The following is a 25,307-nucleotide window of genomic DNA, read 5'->3' on the forward strand; positions in this document are numbered from 1 at the left end:
ATTTCTCCTTGATCTTTCTGACTGCTCACCTTGCTTGATGTTTTTATGCTCAACGTTTTTTGCTTGGTTACTAAACTGTAATCTACTTGAAGACAGAAACGTTGCCTGACTCAACTTTTCAGCTTCCACAGTGCCTGGCATACACTGGTACTCAAAAACCTAGTTGTTAAATGCTCCAACAAAAGATGAATTTCCCTTCCTGAAGCATTTCCTTTCCTCAGATAAATCCTAAGCAAGTCTCGGGGGGCACAGTACTGCCCCCTAGGGGGCGTGTTGAAATTTTGTGGGGGCATGTTTTGTATTGTAGTTCTCATACTGGTGCCCTGTTTCCCCACAGTGAAAAATATTTTCTGATTTTTATTGAAACTAGTATATTTTAAAATACATTACTTTTGCTTATCTCACCTTTATATTATTAGACTATTACAGTGGTTTCTTGTACATAGTTTACATGTCAATAAATTGAATTCCAGGAGAGTAATGTTAAATTTTTGTTTTGTTGCATACAGGGTGTGGACTATGGCAGGATTGAATGCCTACGTTTACAAGATTAAGCTTTGCTTGCTTCTGCTTCCACAAGTTCTGGGGTTCTAAGACGAACCATATAAGTAAAAAAAAAGCTGGTGTACATTGATTTCAACCATCAAGCTTTCACTTTAAGCAACTGCATGTTTGGGGATTAATGTGGCTCAGCGGAGCGCTGCTGTCAAAGCACAGAGGGTCCAGGACTGGGGTGGCGGCGGGGAAGGAACACTAATCCACCAGAGTTCTCACACGTCCTGGTCCCTGAATCTGAGCCGACTAGCTTGAGGGTGAGCCGTTTCTCTTTGCTTTGGTCTGACTTTTCTCCATTTTAAAAATGATGTGGGGGCGGAGGGAAGGAGAGGGGTGGGGAGGGGCCATTTTCCCCAAAGCCTGGGTCCCTCGCTGCGGGGCTGGTTCCCATTGAAGCTATCGGGATTTGACGACCACAGCTTGAAAAGAAAGCTCTTCAGAAGAGTGACTCGTGAGAAGGCAAAGGAGGGCTTTCGGGAGCAGAGGGTGGCTTGGTCTTGAACGGCGGTTCCAAGTGAGGTTGAACCGAACTTTCGGTGTCAGACGGTGGAGGGGCGGCTTTTGGCCGAATAGGAGGCAAGGGGAGGCGGGGCGGCAATTGACAGGAGGTGGGGCTTCGGGCTAGAATCAAGAAGGGTCTCAGGAAGGCGGGGCTTCTATTGACAGTAGGTGGGGCTCCCGCCGAAAGGGGCGGGGCTTGGGGTAGTATTGCCACCAAATGGAGCTCATGATGACAAGGGGCGTTTCTCGCGATTCAGCGGTGACACTAGGAAGGTGGAGCGCCCAGGGGGCGGGGCCACAACTGGCAGAAGGCAAGGTGCCTTCTGGATTGACCTGAGTGAAGATCAGGCTTCTGCCAATAGCGGGAGGAGCTATCACCGGCAAGGGGGCGGGGCTGCTCCAAGACCTGGAGAAGGCGGGGCTTCTGTTGACAGAGGGTGGAGCTTCCGTAGACGGGGGCGGGGCTTCTGTTGACAGAGGGGCGGGGCGGCTCCCTACCTCCCGCCGTGCGCCAATCCCGGGGGCAGAGACCCGGGTCGAACCCCAGGGGAGCAGCAGGGTCCCAGGGTGGAGAGCCAGGCGTGGAGCGGGGTGGGGGCGCGCGGAGGGCGCGCGCGCGGGAGGGCCCCGCCTCGGCCGGCTCTTCCCCTCCCCCCTCCCGCCCCCGGTCGGCTCCTGGGGCGCGCGGCTCGCCTCGCACCCCCACCCCCGACTCTCTGCGCTCCGCCGGGTCCACCGCGCTGCCGAAGCCGTGAGCCGGCCCACCGAGCGGTTCCGGGTATAGGGTTCACAGGTCAGAGTTGACTCCCTGAAAAGTGCAGCCGGTTTGAAATGCAAGATGGCGGCGGCGGGGCTCTGAGAGGCGCGGCGGCCCCTGCAGGTAGCGGCCCGAGCGGGCTCCGCGACGAGCGGCCCAGGGAGTCCGGGGCTACGGGTGGGAACCGGCAGCGCAGAGCTCGCGGCCGGCGGGGCCGGCCGGGAAGGCGAGCGGCGCGCGGGCGGGACGGAGGAGGGCGGCCCCGGGGCAGAGCCCCCGGGGGGCTGAGCGCGCTCAACGAGGCGGGTGGCAGGACGGATCGGCGCGGGGCGTCCGAGGGGCAAGGACCGGGCCTGCCTGGGCCGGGATCGCCGTCGGGGGACAGACCCCGAGCCTCCTTTGCGCTCTCGGGTCTCTGCGGCCGTGGAAGGAGCTGGGGGTGGTCTCTGTAAGGAAAAAATCTCAGCCCGCCTGCGTACGAGAGGACTGAGCAACTTGGGATTGTTGACGGGAGTGAGAAAGGGGTCTCCTTAGAAGGGGGGCAGGCGCCGCAGGGATGGACCACCGTAGGATGTTGAGAGTCCTAGGGGAGGGAGATCGGGAGTCCTGACCTGCGGGGGCATGTGGCCTCGTGGGGACTCAGTCTCCCTGAGAGGAGAGGTTCTCTTGCTGGAGCTGAGCGCACTGGCATTGGGGTTGGAGCCCCCAGAAACCCTTCGGGGAGAGGCTGTACCCCACTTCAGGGAAGACTGGGCACCCATTTCAGGACAAGACTCAGAGTTGAGTCCTTAACTATATTATGTTTTGAAGAAGCCCTGGGACTTAAGGAGAAGTTGATGAAAGAGAATGGAAATGTTATCCGTCCCTTTCGGGAGGGAGACTGGGAAGCTGACCAGGAACTGCTGCGAGCCTTAGGGCCTGAAGGGAACATGCTCCTGACCTTTGCGGGGAATGAGGGGCTAGGAAAGAGCTCTGAGAGGAAGGGGGTCAAGTGGCAGGAAAGAAGAGCCCTGGGGGATGCCCTTTCCCTGTGTATTTACACCAAAGTTCTAGAGAAAGGGACTTGAAATTCTTTGTTGCAATATACCCCTCCCCATCTCTCTGTGGGTAATAGTAAGGGGAAAGCAGAACCCCAAGAAGAAAAAGGCTCCGTTGCGTATCCTTAGTTTAGGTTAGGGAAGGATCAAACTCTCTGGAAGGGCTTCAGTGAGCGATTCGGGATAGGAGGATTAAGAAGCGGGAAAGCGGATGGATAGAGGAGGGATATGGGGAAGAGATTGGGCAGAGCGGGAATGCCACCGCGCTTTTCTGTCATCTCACCCCAGCTCTAAAGAAAAACATGAGAAGGGGCTCATCTTTGCTGGGAGAAAACATGCCTGGAACACTACTGATAGAGAATTTGTATGTAACATGTTTAAGTTGGGGTTCCATGTAACTTGAAAGGAAGAAGCAGTTCTCTTGGAGAGTGAGAGTTTATCTGAAAAGGGAAAATCACAGGATTGAGAAATAGAGTGGTTCCCAGTGAGGGAGGGAGAAGCAGCTTTATCCCAGGAACAGTGGCTGTTTGTTGGGTTGGAGTGTTTGTGTGTGCCTAACCTACAGGCACGCACCTTAAGATTTGTTGGTATTGGTCATTGTTTCTCAGTCTTTGTCTGAAAGCTTTAACTTGTGTTATATGGTGCTGTGTGAATTATCCTTGCTTCTGAAAAATTATCCTGAAAAAGTCGTTTGTTTTTATGCCAGTTGGTGAGGGTGATGGAATTTGGTTCTAACAGCGATATTGACCCTAGCACATTCTTAGATTTTTTTTTTTTTTTTTAATGTCTTGAGTAGCAATTCTGACTCTTGATCTTAAGCAAAAGAAATGTAAGTGCTGCCAGAAACAGTAATGCCGTAACAGGGTGTAAGAGAAAAAAGGGCTTTCATGAGTATTTTTTTCTCTTAGTTTTCCCCTCCTTCCTCTGAGCATTTTAAGGCTAAGCAGACTAATTTTGTGCAAAGTAAGTTGCAAAAAACCTTGGGTCCTTTCATTATAGAATTGATAGTGTTTCATTTATCAGTAACTCTCTTTGTAGAGGAATCTCTTCAAATGGCTTATTTAGTGAACAGGATTAAAATCAGAAAAAAGAATTTAAGACTTGGGTAACTGATGACAGCAATGATTCATACAGATTTCTTGAACCATTCTAGTATTTTTAAAAGAGCTTTAACATCTTCAATAGAAATGTTTTTAAAAACACCTTTCAAGTATAAACTAGTTTAGAGCTGCACATTTAGAACATTATTATTCATGTGTGCTGTTCTTTGGTTTCCCCAAAATGCATGTAGGTCTAGTTTTTTTGGGTTTTTTTTTTAGGTCTAGTTTTATATTCAGTTCTGAACAGATTAGGCTGGGTGAACCAGAAAGGCATTGCTGCCAGATGGTTTCAAAATATGGTAAGGCTGAAAACATAAATGTCCCTGTGCTGGTGAGCTCTCCTTAGTAGACATCACTCCAATCAAGTGAGTTGATTATTTCACTGGACTGGAGGACAGTTCATGAATGATGTCCAACTATTTCACCTTTAAGGATACTTCTGAGTTCTTTTTTTTTTCATAAATGTGAATTAAGTTTTACAATTCTTTATGTTGTTTTGTTGTTATTGTTTTTTTGGGGGGGTTTACAATTCTTTTGTTAGTAGGTGAGGTGGCTCACTTTGGAGGTTTTTTTTCCCTATTATTATATTTCACATTGAGACTGAAAGGTGATATTATGACATACTATACATTTTCTTTCTTGTAATGTTAAATAGGCACAAAAATGTGATATTTGGGAACTAGTTTGCTTTCAGTTATTGCTTTATACTCAAATGGAAGTACTCCTAAAATTACTAAAATTATTTCAAGTGTAGCTTAGGAAATAACCTCTTTATGTATATTACAGCATTGTGAATTTGGACTCAAAAGACTTCTTATTTGAATATTAACAGTGTAGAAATTTCAGTGCCTAAGCTAGTTTTTAATCTAATCGTATTCAATCAATTCAGGGAGATGTCCAGAAATATCTATTATACTGTTTGTAGTAATAGTATGGCACATTCATTTGTATGTTTAAATTTTTTCTGACTTAAAATCCTCTTAAATCATTCTGTGTAATTTCAAAAGTAACTCGAATTACATTTATTTGAAGGAAAAAAACTATGGTACTAGCCTTTAGTTCTTAATATTATTGTATCCTGTTGCTCTAATATAGTCATAGTGGTAAGTAACAAGATTTGTATGACTGAAGCTGCTGATTTAGATTACCAATCAGGATATACACATTTGCATTTATATTTTGGAGATTTGTATTTTATACAGTTAATTTATTTTTAAAGCAAATACTTAGGTAAGTTTTTATGTAGGTTGCCAGGTTTTGGTCTTAAAGGGTACTTGATCTTTGCAGTTTATATAATCAGTATCCTGTAATGTATTTAAAAGTTATAAACATGGTCTTATGTACCTTTGGTCTAAACAAATAAGATGATATACTTTGGGAAAAGAAGTATGTGTGAGCAAATTAAGAATGACATTTATTCAAGGGAGTCAAAATTGAATAAATAATTTTTTATGCAGGATTTTTGTTTTCAGCTTTGAAATTTAGATTTAAAAATCATATTAACAAAGCTTATCTAAAAAATTAAAACATTAAAGTTGATATATCATATACATATTTATCATTTAAAATAAAATAACTTTGTCATTAAATTTTAGTGATTTAATATTTCTCTTAGTATTTCTGGCTCCGTTTTTCCCCTTTCTAAAGGTCTTTCCCTTTTTTGTTGTGAAGAATGAAAAGACATAGGAGTATTCTGATATTTCTAAGCACTTCACTAATAATTATGTTTTTCTTCTTTACTAAGTTTATTCCCTTTACCTTCGAACATTGTAAAAAAAAAAAAAAAAAAAGAAGCTTGTTAAAACTTGGCTGGACTTAGACTATACTTGGGAGTGGGGGTTGGTGAAAAAAGAAAAAATTCTCTTTATTACTATGATAAGATTATATCAAAAGCTTGTTCGTTCTATGAAACACCCCTTAAATGTGTCATATATTAATGATTCATCTTGAGGCTTAGATCACAGAAAATATGTGTATGTTGGAGTTAGGGGCATAAATTATGATTGATCAATGTCTAACTGTTAAAGCCAGCTTATTCTAACACTGCTTAATATGCTCAAAGCTATGAAATGGAAAATAAAATTGTTTTGTGGACTTTGAAAGAGTTTATACTGTTTCAGCATTTAGCAAATTGTGTGTATTTGTGATGAGAACTCTTAGGATTCAGTCTTTTGACAACTTTCATATACGTACAACAGTGTTAATATCTATCATGTTATACAGTATATCCTTAGTACTTACTTAATGGCTCAGCGGGTAAAGAATATGCCTGTAATGCAGGAGCACAGAACAGGGGTTTGATCCCTGAGTCAGGAAGATCCCCTGGAGAAGGAAATGGCAACCCACTCCAGTATTCTTGGCTGGAGAATTCCATGGACAGAGGAGCCTGGCAGGCTACAGTCCATGGAGTCGCAAAGAGTAAGACACGACTGAGCACATGGCACATTTTAAAACTGCAAGATTGTAGATTTTGACCACCTTCATCCAATTCCCCTCCCTGAGTTCCCTACCCTGCCTCAACAACCACAAATCTGACCTTTTTTTGATATGGGTTTGTTTGTTTTTTGAAGTACAACTGACCCAGAACACTATGCCAATCTCAAAATTTAGCAAAATTTAAACAAAGACTTTCTTTGTTGTATAATTTAAAGGTTATTACCCTAAATAAGGGTCAGAAAAAGTCTAATTTGTAGGTATACCATGTGCCAGCAAATATTCCAAGCCCTTTACATGTATGATTCCTTTCAATGCCTATAGCAACCCTATTAAGTAGATAATATCATTAGTCCCATTTTACAGATAAGGGCGCTATGCCACAGAGAGGTTAAGTGGCTTATCCAAGACCACACAGCTAGTAAGTGACAGAACTGGGATTTGAACCTGTTCACTCTGATTCCAAAGCCCAAATCCTTCATCTTTATTTCCTGTCCATCCTTTCGTGCCAAAGTAACCAATCTGTTTTATTACATAATGTATATGGTCAAGATGACTTCTTTAATTTTTGAAGTTTAATCCCAAATTTTAAAAAGATACTTTGAATTAGAGAGGTGCCATAAAGTAATCCAAGTATCAGAAACTGAAATAACGTCAGGTAAGTATGCTTTTCATCCAGAAACACTGAGGAACTCGTTTGTTGATTGTCTGCTTGCTGTGTGCATGTCTTGGCAGCTCTTCTCAGGAGACTCTCGTTTGGTAAAACATCTTGCGATTACTGTGTGATTTAAGAATGGATTCAAATAGGTTATCAATTTCCTATAATATTATCAATAACTCATTTTGGACAATAACCTCCCTACTTTTGGCAGCTGTTTCCTATCCTTTCTTCTACTCCACATCCTGTGGATGGCTGGCTAAGGAGTGTCCGAACAAGGAGACACCAGGAAATGAAATTGTAGAATCCTAGGCTACCAACAGAACAGGATTGCTCCACTGGGCCCACCAAGAGAATGCTCTTTTGCTTTCATGAAAGCAGTGTTTCAGCCGAAGCTTTAACTCACCGTACAAGTATTTTACTGAAGGACTGGTGTGTTTACATGATTTCTTATCTTAAAAGGGCTCTTCATAAAGGTGTGTGTCATAATGGCAGGAATCAAAAAGAATAGGTACTGAGGGAGATCACCCTACTTCATATTCATTCACTGTGGTTTACAGAGCTTCAGGGCTTCAAGAACAATAACAGAAATCCTTCAACTCTTCAAAAGCATGATTTACTGTTATTTAATATGACAAACAATAATAGTTTTTATTTAATTCTCCTGATTGGTTTACCTCCTCTGAGTAATATACCACAGCATTTTTACACACAAATCTGAGTTTTCAGAGAATGATTTTCAGTTTGTACCATCTAATGTTTCACAATGCACTGATTAAAAAATCATTTAGTAGCAACTTTCTTGCTAAAACAAATACCAATCATTGTATCAGATATACCATATGTTTAGGAGTGGGGTACCACTAGTTTATTTAAGTAGTATTGGCTTGTCCCCAGCATTAATGATCCATTCTACTTAATACATAGTAAATTAGGATATAAATATAAGCCTAGTGAGGCTTATATATAAACATATAAACCCACCTTCTTCCCACCTCTTAGTTTAACTAAGTTTTCTTTCATAACTTGTGTGGTACTAATTTTTTACAATTCTCAATTTCTTCATCTCAGCTTTAATATTATACCCTGCATATAGTCACATTTTGAAATTTTTTTCACATTTTGAAAATCTGTATTGAAGACAGGATAATAGTGACTTTATTATTTTATAAAATATAAAGTTTTCAGTTTTGCATATCTTACTGAGTTTGGCATTTCGATGATTCTTTTAAAATTTCTAAGAGGAGAATAATTTTTTTAAGTTATATTTGCTTTTAAAAACCCAAGGCATAGGCTTTAAGTTTCCTAATAAGACTGAATCATATCTAGAATAGTAAAGCAATATTGCTTTTTTTGTAGGTGATGGCAGATAGGTACTTTGGACCTGTTGGTAATGATGGCCTGAGTTAAACACCTCCTAATTTGAAGGGACACCCTTCCGTGTCAAAGAACAGAATGGGGAGGAGACTGTGGCAGGTATGTGTTCCATCCTTCTGTTGTGGTAAAACTTGGAGACGGAATTGCTCAGTTAATATAGTGATAACTATATTTGGCTAAAGTCTTAAAAGGTTTCCTTTAAAAAGCAGCAGATACATTCTTAACTCTTTTTTAAGAAATGTACTTTCAAACTTTAAAAATGTAGAAGTATTGGCTGCTTTAATTTGAAAGGAAACAGCATCACACTTCTTAATAAATCTATGTGGTATATTTAGAAGTGATTTTTCAATTAACATTTGCTGAAATTCATTGTGTATCAGGCACTGGACCTGTGGTAATTACAGTGGTAAACCAGACAAATGAAGGGTAGAGACCTTTTGTGTGGGGGAATTTTACTGTTCTTTTCCTATATCCAGAAAAATGCTTCAAGACGTCAAGAACAATTCCTGAAAACACATTTTTAGTATACAGATCTCTAATAATAGTTAATTACAATGATAAAATTTAAGATATTAATAATTAAATACTTTGATTTAGGTTAAGCATACCACTATTTAAATGTATTTGTACATAATTACTTTTATATTTTGCTTACTTGATATAAATTGGCTTTTTGAGAAGCATTAGATTACATATTATGCTGTTTGAAATACTTATACTTTAGTCCATTTGTTATTGCAGATGATTCCAGAAAGTACTAGGAAAGATTCCATAACTATTAATGTGGTGGTTCACTTTCATTTTTGTGTTTTTTTTACGAGTTGACATTACCAGTACCAATTACTATTATCCTTCAAATTGAATTATTGTATCCTGAGTAAAATAGGTAGCAGTTACTTTATTTTATAAATGGGGAAGATAATGGACAGATGAGTGACTTTTCAGCCTTTCAGTGATAATGTCACTTGGAATCAAGAATAGCATTCTTGTGTTAGACTTCTGTGAAAGATTTAATACACTACCTTGAGAAAAGTAGGGGGAAGTTACTTTCAGCCAAAAATTACTTTTGAATCATATCCACAAACTTTAATGATAAAGATAAGATATTTCATTATATGACTAGTTTGTGTTTCACCGTCAAATTATGTTACATAGTTACCTATATGCCAGCAGAAGGTGCACCACCAGGATGTTAGTGGCCTAAAGATCTTTCAAAAAAAACATTTCACTCCTCAAATCTGGGGTCAGAGCTTCCCTGGAGAAATCTGTCCAACTTAGAGGCTTTTAATCTTTAGCAGCATTAAAGTCCGCTTTCTCAGGTAGAAAAAACAGGTAGAGAGGATAGAGTTTCTAAGCCTCTAAGCCTCAATTAGCATCAGCAAAGGGATCTTCTGAAATTAGATTATCTTTGGCCACAGTTTCTTAGATGTTGTTACTTGGATCACATTCACTTCTGTCTGTATTCACCTCGATACTTGAATCTGTATTATCTTGAGACCATTTTGGCAATTTTATTGAAACTTGTCTCTCAGGTAATGATTCCAGCTTACAGTAATTTTTACAAACTCTTGTTTTGGATACAAATTGGGGTTGTCAGATTTCTCAGTTAATTTTTTTTAAGAACTTGACTATTGTTTCTAAATATTTTAACATTAACGCTTTGAAAAATGCCTCTACTATGTAAAGACCAAAAAAAATTTGTAATTAAGAAAAGTATCCTCTTGGATACCTTTTTTTAAAAAAGTGGTAGATATCCTTGTTTTCATTTGGATTCATTATTCTTTGTTGCTACTATTATTTCAGGCATTCTGTGATTTTGGTAGAATTGTAACTTTTAGTTTGAATACAAACACGTAAAAGTAAGTATTTTCAGCTGGCTAAACAGAACTCTGACTCACAGAGGGAGAAGTGAAACTAAATTGAATACAGAGTCCTAAGAGTTCTCAGTATATGTGTGAATACAGATTTCAAAGGATTCTCAGTTTGTGTATTTTAGCGGCCTTAAGAACGGTTTATTTAGTTGGTACTAAGTCAAAACTAACATGATACTTAAAAATTATAGTTATCTTCTAAAATCTTCTAAATGTTCTTATTTGACCCAGAATTGGCATAAAAAACAAAGTCTGTTTTTCTAAACATAAAATCTTACCAAAATAACATGCTTTTGTGGCTAACTAGGCCAATAAACTGTTAATCATTTAATTTAAAGTACAAGACAGCCAAAAAATAGAGGCTTAGAAATTCAGTGTAGCTATGACCCTGTATAATTATAAAATTTTTTAGACTTTTTTTTCTGTGCCAAGCATACAGTTTGAAACAATCCATTAACTTTATAGAGTGTATTACACTGAGAACCTGTTTTTAAGTCTCTTTTAAAATATAGAACATCATTAAAATATAGTTTTCTCTTATAGAGAAATAATGGTTCTAAGTTCAGATTTGCACTTGTCTATCTTTATAAGAAGTATGTCATTTTCTCCTGAATTCCACTGCAGAACTAATTCTTTGAAATGAATTTGTCACCTATATAGTCTACAAATTTGTTTTGTTTATATATAGTCTACAAATTTAGGTGTACCCTATTCAGACATAAAACTGATTTGTTACAGTAGAATTACAGATAAATTGGTAAATATTTGTTGAACATCCATCGCTCTATTTTAATAAACAGAATGTTTTATATGAGACTGTTTTTGAGCATGTTTTAATGTTTTAATGACTAAAGTACTTTGTTAGTAAGGATTTTTACCAGTGAAAACGAACTCACTTGTTTTGTGTAGCTCCTCAGTAAATGAGTGCTTAATGAAGGAAAATGTATGCTCTAATACAAAATACAGATATATTTTAAAGCTTTTTCCCCCCAACAAATATTAATAGGCACTGTGTTTTGCCCTGGGGATATAGTAAAGAGCTAAATAGACATTCTTACTGATCATGTAAGAACTACTTTTAGAACTGCCCCAAAGTTTTATACTGTGATGAAATAAATTTTGTTTCCATTAAATGCTTTTATGCAGAGAAAATATGATGTAATTCTTTTGATGAATTAAGAATTGTGAATTGATTAAGGAGCATCTGACCTTCAGGACAAGAGCCAGTACACAGAACCATAAAAATTGGCTTGGCCTAAATCTATTCTCTGGAGACTAGGGGTGCTCTTGTGGGCTGTTAGAACCAGTCTGATTTCTCTACCATGGGACAGCAGCCCTCCAGAATGTGGGGAATACACCTGAATGCTATACATACTCAGAGATTCCTCCTCCCCCTGAAAAAACGTTTAGGTAGCACGTGTTTTTGCTTTAAAAACAGAAAGTAAATTTTGTTTCCAGCTTGAGACAAATGACCACAAAAATAGTTTAGCCTATTTGCAATTTTAAGACCTTGAAACTATTGGGTTTTTTTTGTTGTTGTTTTTTTTTAGAATATTTACTGATTTATTTGGCTGCTTCCAGTCTTGCAGGATCTTTAGTTGTGGCATGTGGGATCTATTTCCCTGACCAGGGATCGAACCCGGGCCCCTTGTGTTGGGAACATGGAGTCTTAGCCACTGTACCACCAGGGAAGTCCCTATTTGTTGTATTTTGTAATCAAGCAATGTCATAACACTATTAAAGAAAATGTAAATACCACACACACCATAAAAATTTCACCCATAATCTCATGTGAAAATTTCATTTTTTAATGTTTTCATCTAGTCTTTGTCCACCATGCATACATATTCTCCCATAGTTATTTTATAGTTAGTATGAACACTTTGTTCTGATTATTAAAATTTAACAGTAAGTGGATACTTTGCCATATCCTTTACTTTTTTGAATGTCATTTTTAATGGCAGTATAATGGATTTGATTATTTTTTAACATCTTTCTCTACTGAAAATGGCATTCAAACATAATTATATTTATAGTGCTATACGCATAAAGTGTATAGTTTTTTCCTTTTATGGGCAGATTTCACTTTAATTATGTTTTAACTGCAGAGCCACCTAGCTCCTCAGTTGTGCAACTGGACTCTAACCCTCTTTTACAGGTAAATAGTGCAAGGTTTCCCAAATTGATTTTAAGCTGTTTTGACTTGACCTTCAAAGAGAGGATGAGTTGCCTATCAGCTAATAGTGATTTCTGTGTGGCAGTTTTCCTGTCTCAGCCCCATTACACTCACTGTAATGAGATGTATTGAAAGCACATCATGGCAGTTCTTACTCTGCATTTTTACCCCTTTTGCTTTTACATTCAATTTGTGTGCCTTGTCATCTGATTAAGCTGCATGAAAGATAGAAAGAAAGAGAATAATAGTAAATAAATGGTATTTATTCATTCCCCAGTTAATTTTTCAGGGACTGGAACATAGCATTAATTAGGCACCTACTGTATACTAGTGTGTATGAAGCATTTTTATTTGATCAGTATCTGAGGTGGGATACCTTTATGTTTATTTTCTCCAGGGCAGCCTTCTCTGCTTCTTTTCTAGAAGCCTCCTGTAATGTGCTTACATAGTTCCCAGTACCTCCTCTCATTGCGTTGATCATAGTCATTCTAAGTAATGGCTTAAGCCTGTTTTCCTTGTTAACAGCTAGAACCTGGCAGACCAGAGACTATCTGTCCTGGTGACTGCTGTACCCGAGTGCCCAACACAGTGCCTGGCACATGGTTGACCTCCAACAAATAGTTGTTCAGTGGATTTGTTGAACTGAAGAATCTTGGTTTTATAGATGAGAAAGCTGAGGTTGATATTGAGCAACTTTTCCAGACACCTAACTACTGAGTACAGAGGAGACTCTCAAACCTGTGGTTTTAGCCTTTACCCCAAAGCCTCTGTGAATTTATTCCCTTGGGTGGGTTTCTTCTTCCATGAAGAATGGGAAGATTGTACTGAGATCCCTGCTTCCCCTCAAATTACGACTATAAAATAAGGACCACGAGGCTGCCTTTATTTGTGCTTTGACTTATTTTTAGGTTGTATACATAATAATAGAATTGAGTCATTGGGCAAAATCTTGAGGCACTTTTGGAAGTTCTCAGTCTCCCTTTAGAAATATGTTAAATAATGTACTGATTATGGTTTTGTTAGCAAAAGATGGGCAGTTTTAGGAATAAAGAGGAAAGAGTATTTCCCAGGTCTATGTAGTTGGGTATAGAACTAACCCAGGTTGAGACAACCTAGGATACCCAAGATAATCAGATTTTAGTCTTTTGCATTACTGAGGAATTTTTTTTAAAGCCTTTCTTTTAAGTAACTTGTTTATAGCTTTAAAATTGTACATTTAATATAAAATTTTAATTTAAATAAATTTAATTTATAATTTAAAATTTTCAAATTCCTCAAAAACCAATACTTTCAAAGGGAAAAAGCACAACTGTATGTATATATCATTAGGTTATAATATGTGCATATTTTATTATTTTCATGACTTTAGCAAAGATACTCTGAAAATTGTCTATCTGTTTCAGTTCTTACAAACTGACCATTCTGAGCTAGTGAACTATAAGGAAAAGAAATAAAAGTAACAACTTGGTAGCATATTCCCATATTTATACTGGATATGATGAAAAGTAAGTTTAACCCAAGAGCTACAGAACCAGAATAATAAGATATCTTAGCTCCTCAAGTTTCTCTTCTGTATCTCTTATTAGTAGGGGCTACTCTGTTCTATCTCAGGGTGCTCCAAGCCTGTCTTTTACAGTAAAAAAGCCTAAAAGGACACATTATATTCACTTTAGTTATCATATTTCATGACTTAGCACTGGCAAGCTGAGGATTTTTGATGAAACTATGTTTTTAAGGCAAAGGCTTCAAACACATCTCAGAATCCATCAGAGGTGAAAGCAGGGATTGTGGGGTCCATGGGATGGGGTCAGCAGGTAGTTTAGCTTCTCTACTCTCCAATCAGATAGCTATTTTCTTTAATCAGTTTTATACTTGGGTTCCTCATAGAATTTTGTTTGAAGAAAGGTCTTTCTTGCTTATAACAAAAAGTTTCAAAACCACCACTTCAAGAAATACAGTTTCAAGAAAAACTCCTCAATTAAGACTTTTAGTTCTTAATATACCCCATCTAAATATCATCTAAGGTTCTGGGAGAATAAGTCAGAAAATAGCTTACCCCCCGCCTCTCAGTAGTTCTCCTGCACTGTCAGAAATGTGGGTGATGCTCATTTGTTACTCTTCCACTTATTTAAAGCTATTTGAGGAAATCCTTGTTTCTAATGAGGAACAAATGGTCAAAAATAGTAGTGTTCCCTATTAAATTGAATAGGAAAGATGGAATTATCTTAGTTTATAGCAGTTAGTTAAGAAATCATTTTAAATCTCATTATTTAAGAAATCATTTTAAATCTCAGTGATAGATTTATGTTCCCTTAGAAATCAAAGTTTTTTTTTATAGAAAAAACAATGACACTTTTAAAAATTAATTCTTTTTTGGAGTCTAAGGCTTCTCTGGTGGCTCAGTGGTGAAGAATCCACCTGCAGTGCAGGAGACAGGGGTTCAGTCCCTGGGCTGGGAAGATCCCCTGGAGGAGGATATGGCAATCCACTCCAGTATTCTTGCCTGGGAGCTCCCATGGACAGAGGAGCCTGGTGGGCTACGGTCCGTAGGGCTGCAGAAGAGTCTGGCACCACTTAGCAACTGAACAACAATAGTTTCTTCACAATGTCGTGTTAGTTTGTACTGTATAGCAAAGTGTATCAGCCATACATATACATATATCCCCTCTTTTTTTGGATTTCTTTCACATTTAGGTCACCACAGAGTACTGAGTGGAGTTCCCTGTGCTGTTTGATATGCTCTCATTAGCTATATATTTTATACATAGTATCAATAGTATATATATGTCAATCGCAAACTCCGAATCCACCCCACCCCTGCCAACATTGACAGCTTTGAGAGTGGGTTTTGGACTGTTAATATTACTATTATTACTAAAGTGATGCTCTTTATTTTGTAATACGGGAAATCGGAGAACAAGAGACAATTAGTCCAACTTTCCGACTGTTGCTTGGATGCATCAAATGGAAATGTAGTATGATTTGAATAATCCTAGTAAGAAGGATCTTAGCACCTTCAAAGGTGCAGGACATTGTCTCTTTGGACAGCTCTGTTTCCTAAAAATATTCCTTCTTTTACTGAGTCATGGAGACTTAGTTTTGCTTTATAATCTTTGAAATAAACTTTTTCTCCTCAGTTCAGCTAGGACAAGGACTATGTTAGTAAATGAAAATAGTTCCTTTGTGGTAGAAAATAAGTGATACCATTTATTGTATTCATTTTCATTTGTTTTAGACTTTAGAAGCACACCAACTTTAACCGATTTAGCATCAAAATTATATTTTAACTCTTTTGGGTGCAAAAGTATTAAAATGTATTTGTATGAAAATATTTTACTTTTTCTTGATGATTCAAGGTTTTTCTTGTGAATTTTAGCTTTGTTCGCTATAGTGATGCTTTTAAGGCATTTTGAGTTTTTTAGGACTCTTTTTCTGTTCATTCTAATTCAGGTTGGAGGTAACATTTTTGGGGAGGGGTGGGAGGGGGCCATGCCACTCGGCTTGTGGGATCTTAGTTCCCCAACAAGGGGTTGAACCTAAGCCACGACAGTGCAAGCGCTGAATCCCAACCATAGACCACTAGAGAATCCTGTTTCAGGTTAATAAGCTTTTAGTGAGTCCCTACTTCCAGGCTTCTTTTTTTTTTAATCAAAGATTTATTATTTATTAATGGCTGCACTGGGTCTTTGTTGCTGCATGCAGGCTTTATCCAGTTGCAATGTATGGGCTTTTCATTGCAGTAGCTTCTCCTGTTGTGGAGCAGGGGCTCTAGGCGCAGGGGCTTCAGTAGTTGTGGGTCCCGGGCTCTAGAGCGCAGGCTCAGTAGTTGTGGTTCTCAGGCTTAGTTGTCCTGTGGTGTGTGGGATCTTCCAGGACCAGGGATTGAACCTGTGTCCCCTGCATTGGTAGGCAGATTCTTTACCACTGAACCACCAGGGAAACCCCCTTCCAGGCTTCAGTATACCAGAGGGGATACAGAAATGAATGAGCAGTCAGTCATGAGAACTCAGCTGAGAGAGCTAGATTGATGGTATAAAGGAAACTGGCTCCATTCAGAGTTTCTAGAGCTTTGTTGTGTCTCAGTAAAGCTATTCCTTTAAAAAAGAAGAAAAAAATAAGGAGACTGGAGGTTTCAGGACAGAAATGCAACATTCCCCTGGTACAATACAGTAAGTGGTAGACTAGGAAATAAACCAGAAAGGAGGTTGGCCAAAGCTAAGGGTGATCTATAGGACAGATCTGAGAGATCGTCACACCCAGTGTGTGCACAAACAAGTGTCCATACACAAGGAATGGCCTGCATGGGAGTCCCTGGGACAGCAATCATTTCTGCTCTGTGCCTAAAACATAAGGAAATAGGAGTCAGGGGAGAGATGATAGAAAATTGAGGTTGCAGCCGGGACGTGGAGGGAGCTACATGGCGAAGTTTGAACTTCATTCTTTCAGCATTAGAGACCCATTAGAAGCTTTGAGTCAAGAAACTGATATGATTAGACATGTTTTACAAATTCTGATAGTGTTGTGGAGAATGATGAAGATAATATTTCTGAAACCTTGATCATTTAATATTCTACCTTTGCTGCTCTTGCCATACTTGGGCATGCTTTTGGGGTGGTAAGACAGACCAGGAAGAAGAACAGGGCATAACTGATGGACTGAATTCCTTATACACTTAGTGGTCATAGTTCTGAGTATCTGTGGCTGCTTTTTATAGTTTTAAAGTTCCTCCCCTGTTAACAGATTATCATTTCACATTGAGAGTGCCTGCCAAAGGAGACACTTTCTTCCCTTTCCCTTCCGATATATAGCCAGCTGGCTGAAAAATCCAAATACACACCAGCCTGCGGGCTGACCCATCAGGTACAGTACATGACCTTCAGTGAGTTGGCTTGGAGACATCTATTTTGATCCTCAGAGAAATTTTTTTCTGGTTCTAGGTTTTATTCTACATCTTTAAAACTGAGCTCTCCAACAACTTCACGTAAGTGAAATAGAGCTGTAATTTGTTGAAAAGATCATAACGACTCATTTTAAAACATTTTTTTAATTTATCTTAATATAGGTGGTTGGAGTTGTGCTTCAAAAATTTCAGCAGTTCTGCAGTATTTTATTTGCCAACCATAAGCTCTTTACTTGATTGCACCATGAAAAAGCTGCTAATGAGACTTGTTGAGCACAAAGACAGACTTGAAGAACCAAAAGCCATTGTTTTCAAATGAAGGATACTGAACAGTTTTAAGCCCCAATGCTTTATAATCACCACTGAGATTTGCCCCCCCCCCCCCCCCATAACATCAGAATGGCAAGCAGGCGAAAATCTACAACACCCTGCATGGTCCTTGCCAGTGAACAGGATCCAGACCTCGAGTTGGTATCAGATTTGGACGAAGGTCCGCCTGTACTTACACCTATAGAAAACACCAGAACAGAGAGTGTCTCAAGTGATGAAGAAGTTCATGAGTCCGTGGATTCTGACAATCAGCAAAATAAAAAAGTTGAAGGTGGCTATGAATGTAAATACTGTACTTTCCAAACTCCAGATCTAAATATGTTTACTTTCCATGTGGATTCAGAACATCCCAATGTTGTGCTAAATTCATCCTATGTTTGTGTTGAATGCAACTTTCTTACCAAAAGGTATGATGCACTTTCTGAGCATAATCTGAAATATCACCCAGGAGAAGAGAATTTTAAGTTGACTATGGTGAAACGAAATAACCAGACAATCTTTGAACAAACAATAAATGATCTGACTTTTGATGGTAGTTTTGTTAAGGAGGAGAATTCAGAGCAAGCTGAATCTACAGAAGTTTCTTCTTCAGGAATATCTATCAGTAAAACTCCTATCATGAAAATGATGAAAAATAAAGTGGAGAACAAACGGATTACAGTTCATCGTAATTCAGCTGAGGACGTTCCAGAAGAGAAGGAGAATGAAATCAAACCAGACCGTGAAGAAACTGTGGAAAATCCAAGCTCTTCAGCTTCTGAATCGAATGCAAGTACTTCTGTTGTAAACAGAATCCACCCACATGCCGCCAGCACAGTTGTGGCCCCGGCAGCAGTTCTTCCTGGGTTAGCACAGGTGATCACGGCAGTATCAGCTCAGCAGAATTCCAGTTTGATTCCCAAAGTCCTAATCCCTGTTAATAGCATTCCTACCTACAATGCTGCCTTGGATAACAACCCCCTTTTGCTTAACACCTACAACAAATTCCCTTATCCAACAATGTCAGAGATAACTGTTCTTTCTGCTCAAGCAAAATATACAGAGGAACAGATCAAGATATGGTTTTCAGCCCAACGTCTAAAACATGGTGTTAGCTGGACTCCCGAGGAAGTAGAGGAGGCAAGAAGGAAACAATTCAACGGAACAGTACACACTGTACCTCAGACCATAACTGTCATTCCTACCCACATCTCCGCGGGGAGTAATGGTTTACCATCCATCTTACAGACGTGCCAAATAGTTGGCCAGCCAGGTCTGGTCCTCACACAAGTAGGTGGCACGAACACGTTGCCAGTAACGGCACCTATAGCCTTGACAGTGGCAGGGGTTCCAAATCAAACGAATGTTCAGAAAAGTCAGGTCCCCGCTACTCAGCCGACCGCAGAGACCAAGCCAGCAGCAGCAGCAGTCCCGTCCTCTCAGCTGGTCAAACATGAAGCCACGTTGGCAAACCCTGATTCATTTGGCATTCGGGCTAAAAAGACTAAAGAGCAGCTGGCAGAATTAAAAGTCAGCTACCTGAAGAATCAATTTCCCCATGATGCTGAAATTATCAGACTGATGAAAATCACAGGACTGACCAAAGGAGAGATTAAAAAATGGTTTAGTGACACAAGGTACAACCAGAGAAATTCAAAGAGTAATCAGTGCTTACATCTCAACAATGACTCCTCTGCCACTATCATCATAGACTCGAGCGATGAAACCACAGAATCCCCAGCTGTTGTGACTTCACCGCAGAAACAGTCCTGGAATCCTCTTCCTGACTTTACTCCCCAGAAGTTTAAAGAGAAGACAGTGGAGCAGCTTCGTGCCCTTCAGGCAAGTTTTCTCAACAGCTCCGTACTTACAGAAGAAGAACTAAATAGGTTAAGAGCGCAAACCAAACTCACCAGAAGGGAAATTGATGCTTGGTTTACAGAGAAGAAGAAATCAAAAGCTTTAAAGGAAGAGAAAGTGGAAGTAGAGGAAAGCAATGCAGGTAGTTCCAAAGAAGAAGCTGGAGAAACTTCTCCTGGAGATGAATCTAGTGCACCTAAGTCAGGGAGTACTGGCAAGATATGTAAAAAAACACCCGAGCAGCTGCACATGCTTAAAAGTGCATTTGTCCGAACACAGTGGCCGTCACCAGAAGAGTATGACAAGTTGGCTGAAGAAAGCGGGCTTGCTAGAACAGACATAGTTAGTTGGTTTGGGGACACCCGTTATGCTTGGAAAAATGGAAACTTAAAATGGTACTACTACTATCAAAGCGCCAATTCCAGTAGTATGAATGGTCTGTCTTCTCTTAGGAAAAGGGGGAGGGGGAGACCAAAAGGCAGGGGGAGAGGAAGACCTCGCGGGCGGCCCAGAGGAGGCAAGAGAATGAACAACTGGGACAGGGGTCCGTCCCTCATCAAATTTAAAACTGGAACTGCAATACTTAAGGATTATTACCTGAAGCACAAATTTCTTAATGAGCAAGACCTCGATGAACTTGTTAATAGATCACATATGGGTTATGAGCAGGTCCGAGAATGGTTTGCCGAAAGACAGAGAAGATCGGAGTTAGGTATAGAATTATTTGAGGAAAACGAGGAGGAGGATGAAGTTATTGATGATCAGGAAGAGGAGGAAGAAGAAACAGATGACAGTGACACTTGGGAACCCCCACGACACGTGAAGCGGAAGCTTTCTAAGTCAGATGACTGACATGTAAGTTTTTAACCTGAGTGTATATTCACCGACCACATACATTTAGATCAGCCACCTTGTATCTGTCATCTTCACCTTTGACAGTGTTTTTTCTAAAATAGTTTCTCTGATGCCCAATTAGAGGACTAGGTGCCATGAGTGTAGCCCAAGAGATACATGATTATCATGTGTAGCCTGATTTTTATGTTGATTATGTTTATTATATAGAGTTTAATGTTGCCTGAATTATTTATTTTTTATGTGAAATGTTTTTTTGCTTTAAGGGAAAGTTACCCATTCTCCAAGAAGGAAGACTGGTGGCGGGTTGGAGATTAACACATACTAAAGATAACTAAAATGTACATGTATCTTGCAACCCTCCTTCACTAAAGCTTCACTTTTTGCTTATTTAAGGAAAGAATCTAAAAATGAAAACTAAAAAGAGGGAAGAAAGTATACTGAAGGAAAGACTCACCACAGGGGTGAGAATTGCTCAGCTTTAGGGAACTAGGTGAAAATGGGTATCTTTTTTAATGTTTTATTGCCCCCAAACTATCAGATTTTTAACTAGAGTTTAAAATGCTTTATGTGTTAAAATTACTCAATATTTTTCTATTAAAGGCCAAAGGTCTGTTTTAAGCAATATATAATTTCATATTCACTTGGGTGGCATCTGTCTTTGAAAACTGTGATATAAATTATTTCTGTTTTAGAGATCAGTGGTGAATAACAGATTTGATATTAACTCAGTTGCCTAAAATGTCTTTTCATTACTTAATATAAAACAAACCTGCCACCAGCAAAAACACATCAGTAAGTTAAAAGTATCTCTCTGTGGGCATAAAAGTGCAAGTAAATGTGCTTTAAATTTGAAAGGTTTGGCATGTTCCTTGAGTCTTAATTCTGTTACAGATTGGAATAATTAAAATTTCACTGTAGTTGCAAATCGGATACCTGATTTGGAATTAGAATTTTAATTCTGAATACTTTCAGAATTCAGTAGCACAGATTGTTTCTTTTCTGCTCTCTGATTTGGTGTGTTCTAGGATAAGTCTGTACTTCTTAAAAAATAGTGCAGTTGTCATGAAGTGTTTGTATCTGTCCATCAGTTGTTCAAAAACATCTTGTTGACAGAAATCATTGCAGTATTTTCAAATATCAGGGGAGGGAAAAAAGACTTAGACCCTCCTCATATGAGCATATTTACTTATTTCCATAGCTTTTTGCATCTCTACCCCATCCTCTACTTTTATGCTCTTATTCTGCACAGAATTTCCTTAATTTCCCCACACCTTCCTCCATGATTTTATTTATTTTAACAGTTATTTATAGAGAGCTTAATAAGTACCAGGCACTATTCTTATTGCTTAGCAATCTTTCTCCAGCTTTTCTTTCATTAATAGTTTTTTTTTTCAGACAGAAAAATGCACATATTTTAGAATGAATCTTATTCCAGGTTTTAGAGCATAAATATATCCTTATGAGTCACAAGAAGTTAAGCAGTCTTGTATGGCTATATCCTGAAACACCGACCTTCATTTCCTTATGTCAGAAACCTTCAGGACAGGCTTGCTTCTAACACAGATGCAGAAAATATTTTTAACAGGCTCTTTTTATTGCTAAACATAAGAATGTGCACTCAGCCAAGATTACATCAACAGATTTGTTGCTGCAGTGAATTGTTGTTGTTGTTTTGTAGTAACCTCTGCCGTGATTTTGGAGGGAGTTAGAATCTTATTCTAAAAATAATGTGAACTTTTTTCTACAGCTTAGTTTGACCTTTTAAGTTTGTGGATGGTTCTTAAGTTATATATGAATATGCTAATAGACACTATGATCAGAAGATTCACACAAAGCCATGGTTTTCAAAAAAGTTGTATAGTGTATATTTACCTGACTTTTGTGGTACATATATTGGCATGCTCTGCTTTTAAAATATGCAGAAGTTAAAACTATAAAAGCCATTAGTCAGCAAGTTATCATTGGCTTAACAAAATAATTTTTCATCTTATGAAATGATACACCATAAATTTCATTTAAATACTTCTTCATTTAAGTATGGTTTATTTAGAAATAAAGGTAACCAAAAAAAAAAAAAGAAATAAAGGTAACCAAAACCTTACCAAAATAGTTACAGGAAAGAGTGATAAATATATGTCTCTTTTGCACAAGCTAGCCCTGTATATAAATAGAAAAGAATGTAAGAGTCTTTAGATTTCATAGTCTGTTTATTATAAATATAGTACTTATTTTACTAACTCTATGGTAAATAGGAATTACTATATATTATATCACATATATTACAATCCTATGAATATTTTTTTATAAATTATTACATGTAGGTGAAAAATGTCTATAAGCAAATCTGGTACATGCAAAACATATACACTGGAGTTGCACAGAAAATCTACTGCATTATATGTTAATAAGATACATGTGGCAAGTGATCTCAGGATTAATAAGCGAATACAGAGGATGCATTTTAATGGCTAATTTATATCATTTTTGTTCCTAAAAGTGGAAAATGTTAAAATATGGTTATCTTAAAAAGTTTAGTTTTTTATTATGTTTTTCTTTTATAGCTGCCTAAAACGTTGGAGGAGAATCAATTCTTCAACTCCAGATGTCTGATTTACTGTGAATGGCCCAATCTTTGATGACATTGAAAACGTTTGGGGGCATATACAATCTCAAAAAATAGGATCCAATACCCAAAAGAAATGGAATTCAGTGTTGTGCCAAAGTAAACTACTGCAAATGGCAGAAGTCCTGCAATGTACATAGAACACTAATTAAAAAAACAACTTGTAAAAATTCAGATTTTAATACAGTACATTTTTATTCTGATATGATGGAGACATTCTGATTCTTATACTTTCTGAGGGAGTTTAATGACCACTAGAGCTTGTCCTCATATTTTTTTCAGCTTAATAGTGTATGTCTCGTAAGATGGGCCTTATTGCCTGTATTCTTTGATATGTGATTAAGCCTATAGCTTTCAGTGACCAAACATTTTACAGAGTATAATTGTTAGAAGCAGGAAAAAGAAAAATCTGGTTTATTTCTATGTCTCATTTATCTGGCCCTGCACTAAGATTAAGAGTTGTGCATGGGTTTATATAATTTCAATATAAGTAAAAAACTATTGACACATGTTGGAGCAAAGAGGTTTTGTGGTATCATTGGCACTTAATGATTGGGCCTTTCATTGAACACATTCATGGATACCACGATTACTATTTGTAATACTCCGATACTATCTTTCATTAGAAACTGAATTAGCTTTTTTTTTTTAAACCAAACATAATCAGTACTGAAGAAGGGAAAGAAACTGGCATAGGAATTTCAAGAGGGTGAAACTCTGAAATAAACGTTGTACCAAAAATGTGAAAAGGAATCATGTAGTAAGTGTTAACTTACTCTTTTCTTACAATCATAGAGAAATCAGAAATGTTTGTACAGGTGTCAAATCACAGCTTTCAAAAATTATCTTTTGGTGAAATTCTACTTTGTGTAACAATTTCAGTGAATAAAGAAAAAAAATCCTGAACTGATCAGAATAAGTTAAAACTTAGCTCTTCACTTATGAATTATGGGAGTGTTAACTGTTAACTCTTGCCATTTCAGGAGACTGAAAGTTCCTCCTAACTCATAAACTTTGTAAAGACCGGTGCTGTTCATTCGTGTTGAGAAGGATCCTTTTCTTTGTGACTATAGGACCATTTTTCAAAATGTGCTTTCTTCATAGAAGAAATGTTCAGTTTCATTAGCTTTGGGTTTTAAGATGTTTTTCTGAATGACCAGATGTAGTGGGCTTGGCCAGTTTATTTTGTCTAATTTAATGAATAATAAATATTAAGCTCTTGTTTTTACCTTAATGTTTTGTCAGCTAATGAAAATGTTATGAAAAAGCCTTGACTATGCATGCTGCTTTCATTTTTATAAACTTTTCATTTTTAACTATAGCTTTATTAGTAATTCCAAAATGCTGCAATTTAGCTGATTTCTTCACTCAGACAGCTGGCTTTGTGGGTGGCTTTTTCATACTACTGTTAACTTTTTAAAGAGAAGCAATGTAAAGACTGTAACAATTTAATGCACTAAACTGTTCTTTCTTTTACACGTTTAAAAACTTCTTAAAGCACTCTGTATTATAAAGATTAAATTGCTCCCTTTTTTAAACCATTGCCAATGTGGTCTGAGTTTTGTTTGATAATAATTTTAATGTTTTCAAAATTTGAAATGTCAAGTATTGGAAATGAAACCTTTGAATATATTTATATTATGTTTCCCTTGCAATATGTTAATTTTGTATAGCTGTAAATAACTATTAGTAATTTTCCCCCTGTCTCTTTTATAGATTTGGCACTTTGCTCTGATGTTTGCTAGCTTTTAAATATATTTATTTGACAGAGCAAAGAACTTTTCTCTCCTGGTTGACTGTGTCCTTCAATACAAAATAAAAAATTAGCAGTGATTAGTAGTTTTCAGTGATTTTTTCATTTTATTAACTGAATTTTTTAATGTGGTAAAATATAATAAAATTTGCCATTATATTCATTTATAAGTGTACAGTTCAGTGACATCAATTATCTACACAATGTTGGGCAACCATTGCTACTATTTCCAGAACTTTTCATCATCCCAAACAGAACTCTGTAACCATTAAGCAATAACTTTCCATTGCCCCCCTCCCCATAACCCCTGGTAACCTTTAATCTACTTTCTAGATTATCTATGAATTTGCCTATTCTTGATATTTCAAATAAGTGGAGTCATACAATGCTTGTCCTTTTGTGTCTGAATTATTTCATTTAGCATAATGTTTTCAAAGTTCATTTGTATTTAGCATATATCAGAATTTCATTCCTTTTTAATGGTTGAATATGCACGCACATGTATGTGTGTGTGTGTGTGTGTATTCAGCTTGGGTTGTTTC

General features: G+C 38.0%; 1 protein-coding gene across 2 annotated transcripts; it reads left to right on the plus strand.

The window, feature by feature from the left end:
• Positions 1–1,748: 1,748 nt before the first annotated feature.
• ZHX1 (zinc fingers and homeoboxes 1) lies at positions 1,749–24,555 on the plus strand. Of its 2 annotated transcripts, XM_061123261.1 has the most exons (5): positions 1,749–1,936; positions 8,401–8,517; positions 17,403–17,446; positions 17,528–20,389; positions 22,951–24,555. In XM_061123261.1, exon 4 carries the CDS (start codon positions 17,765–17,767, stop codon positions 20,384–20,386), a length of 2,622 nt encoding a protein of 873 aa, XP_060979244.1. In that variant the 5' UTR covers positions 1,749–1,936; positions 8,401–8,517; positions 17,403–17,446; positions 17,528–17,764; the 3' UTR covers positions 20,387–20,389; positions 22,951–24,555. The 2 variants fall into 2 exon arrangements, with proteins under 2 accessions (XP_060979244.1, XP_060979243.1); XM_061123260.1 differs by lacking the exon at positions 17,403–17,446.
• The last annotated feature ends 752 nt before the right edge of the window (positions 24,556–25,307 follow it).

This window comes from Dama dama, chromosome 21 (genome assembly GCF_033118175.1).
Source record: "Dama dama isolate Ldn47 chromosome 21, ASM3311817v1, whole genome shotgun sequence".
Classification (NCBI taxonomy): domain Eukaryota; kingdom Metazoa; phylum Chordata; class Mammalia; order Artiodactyla; family Cervidae; genus Dama; species Dama dama.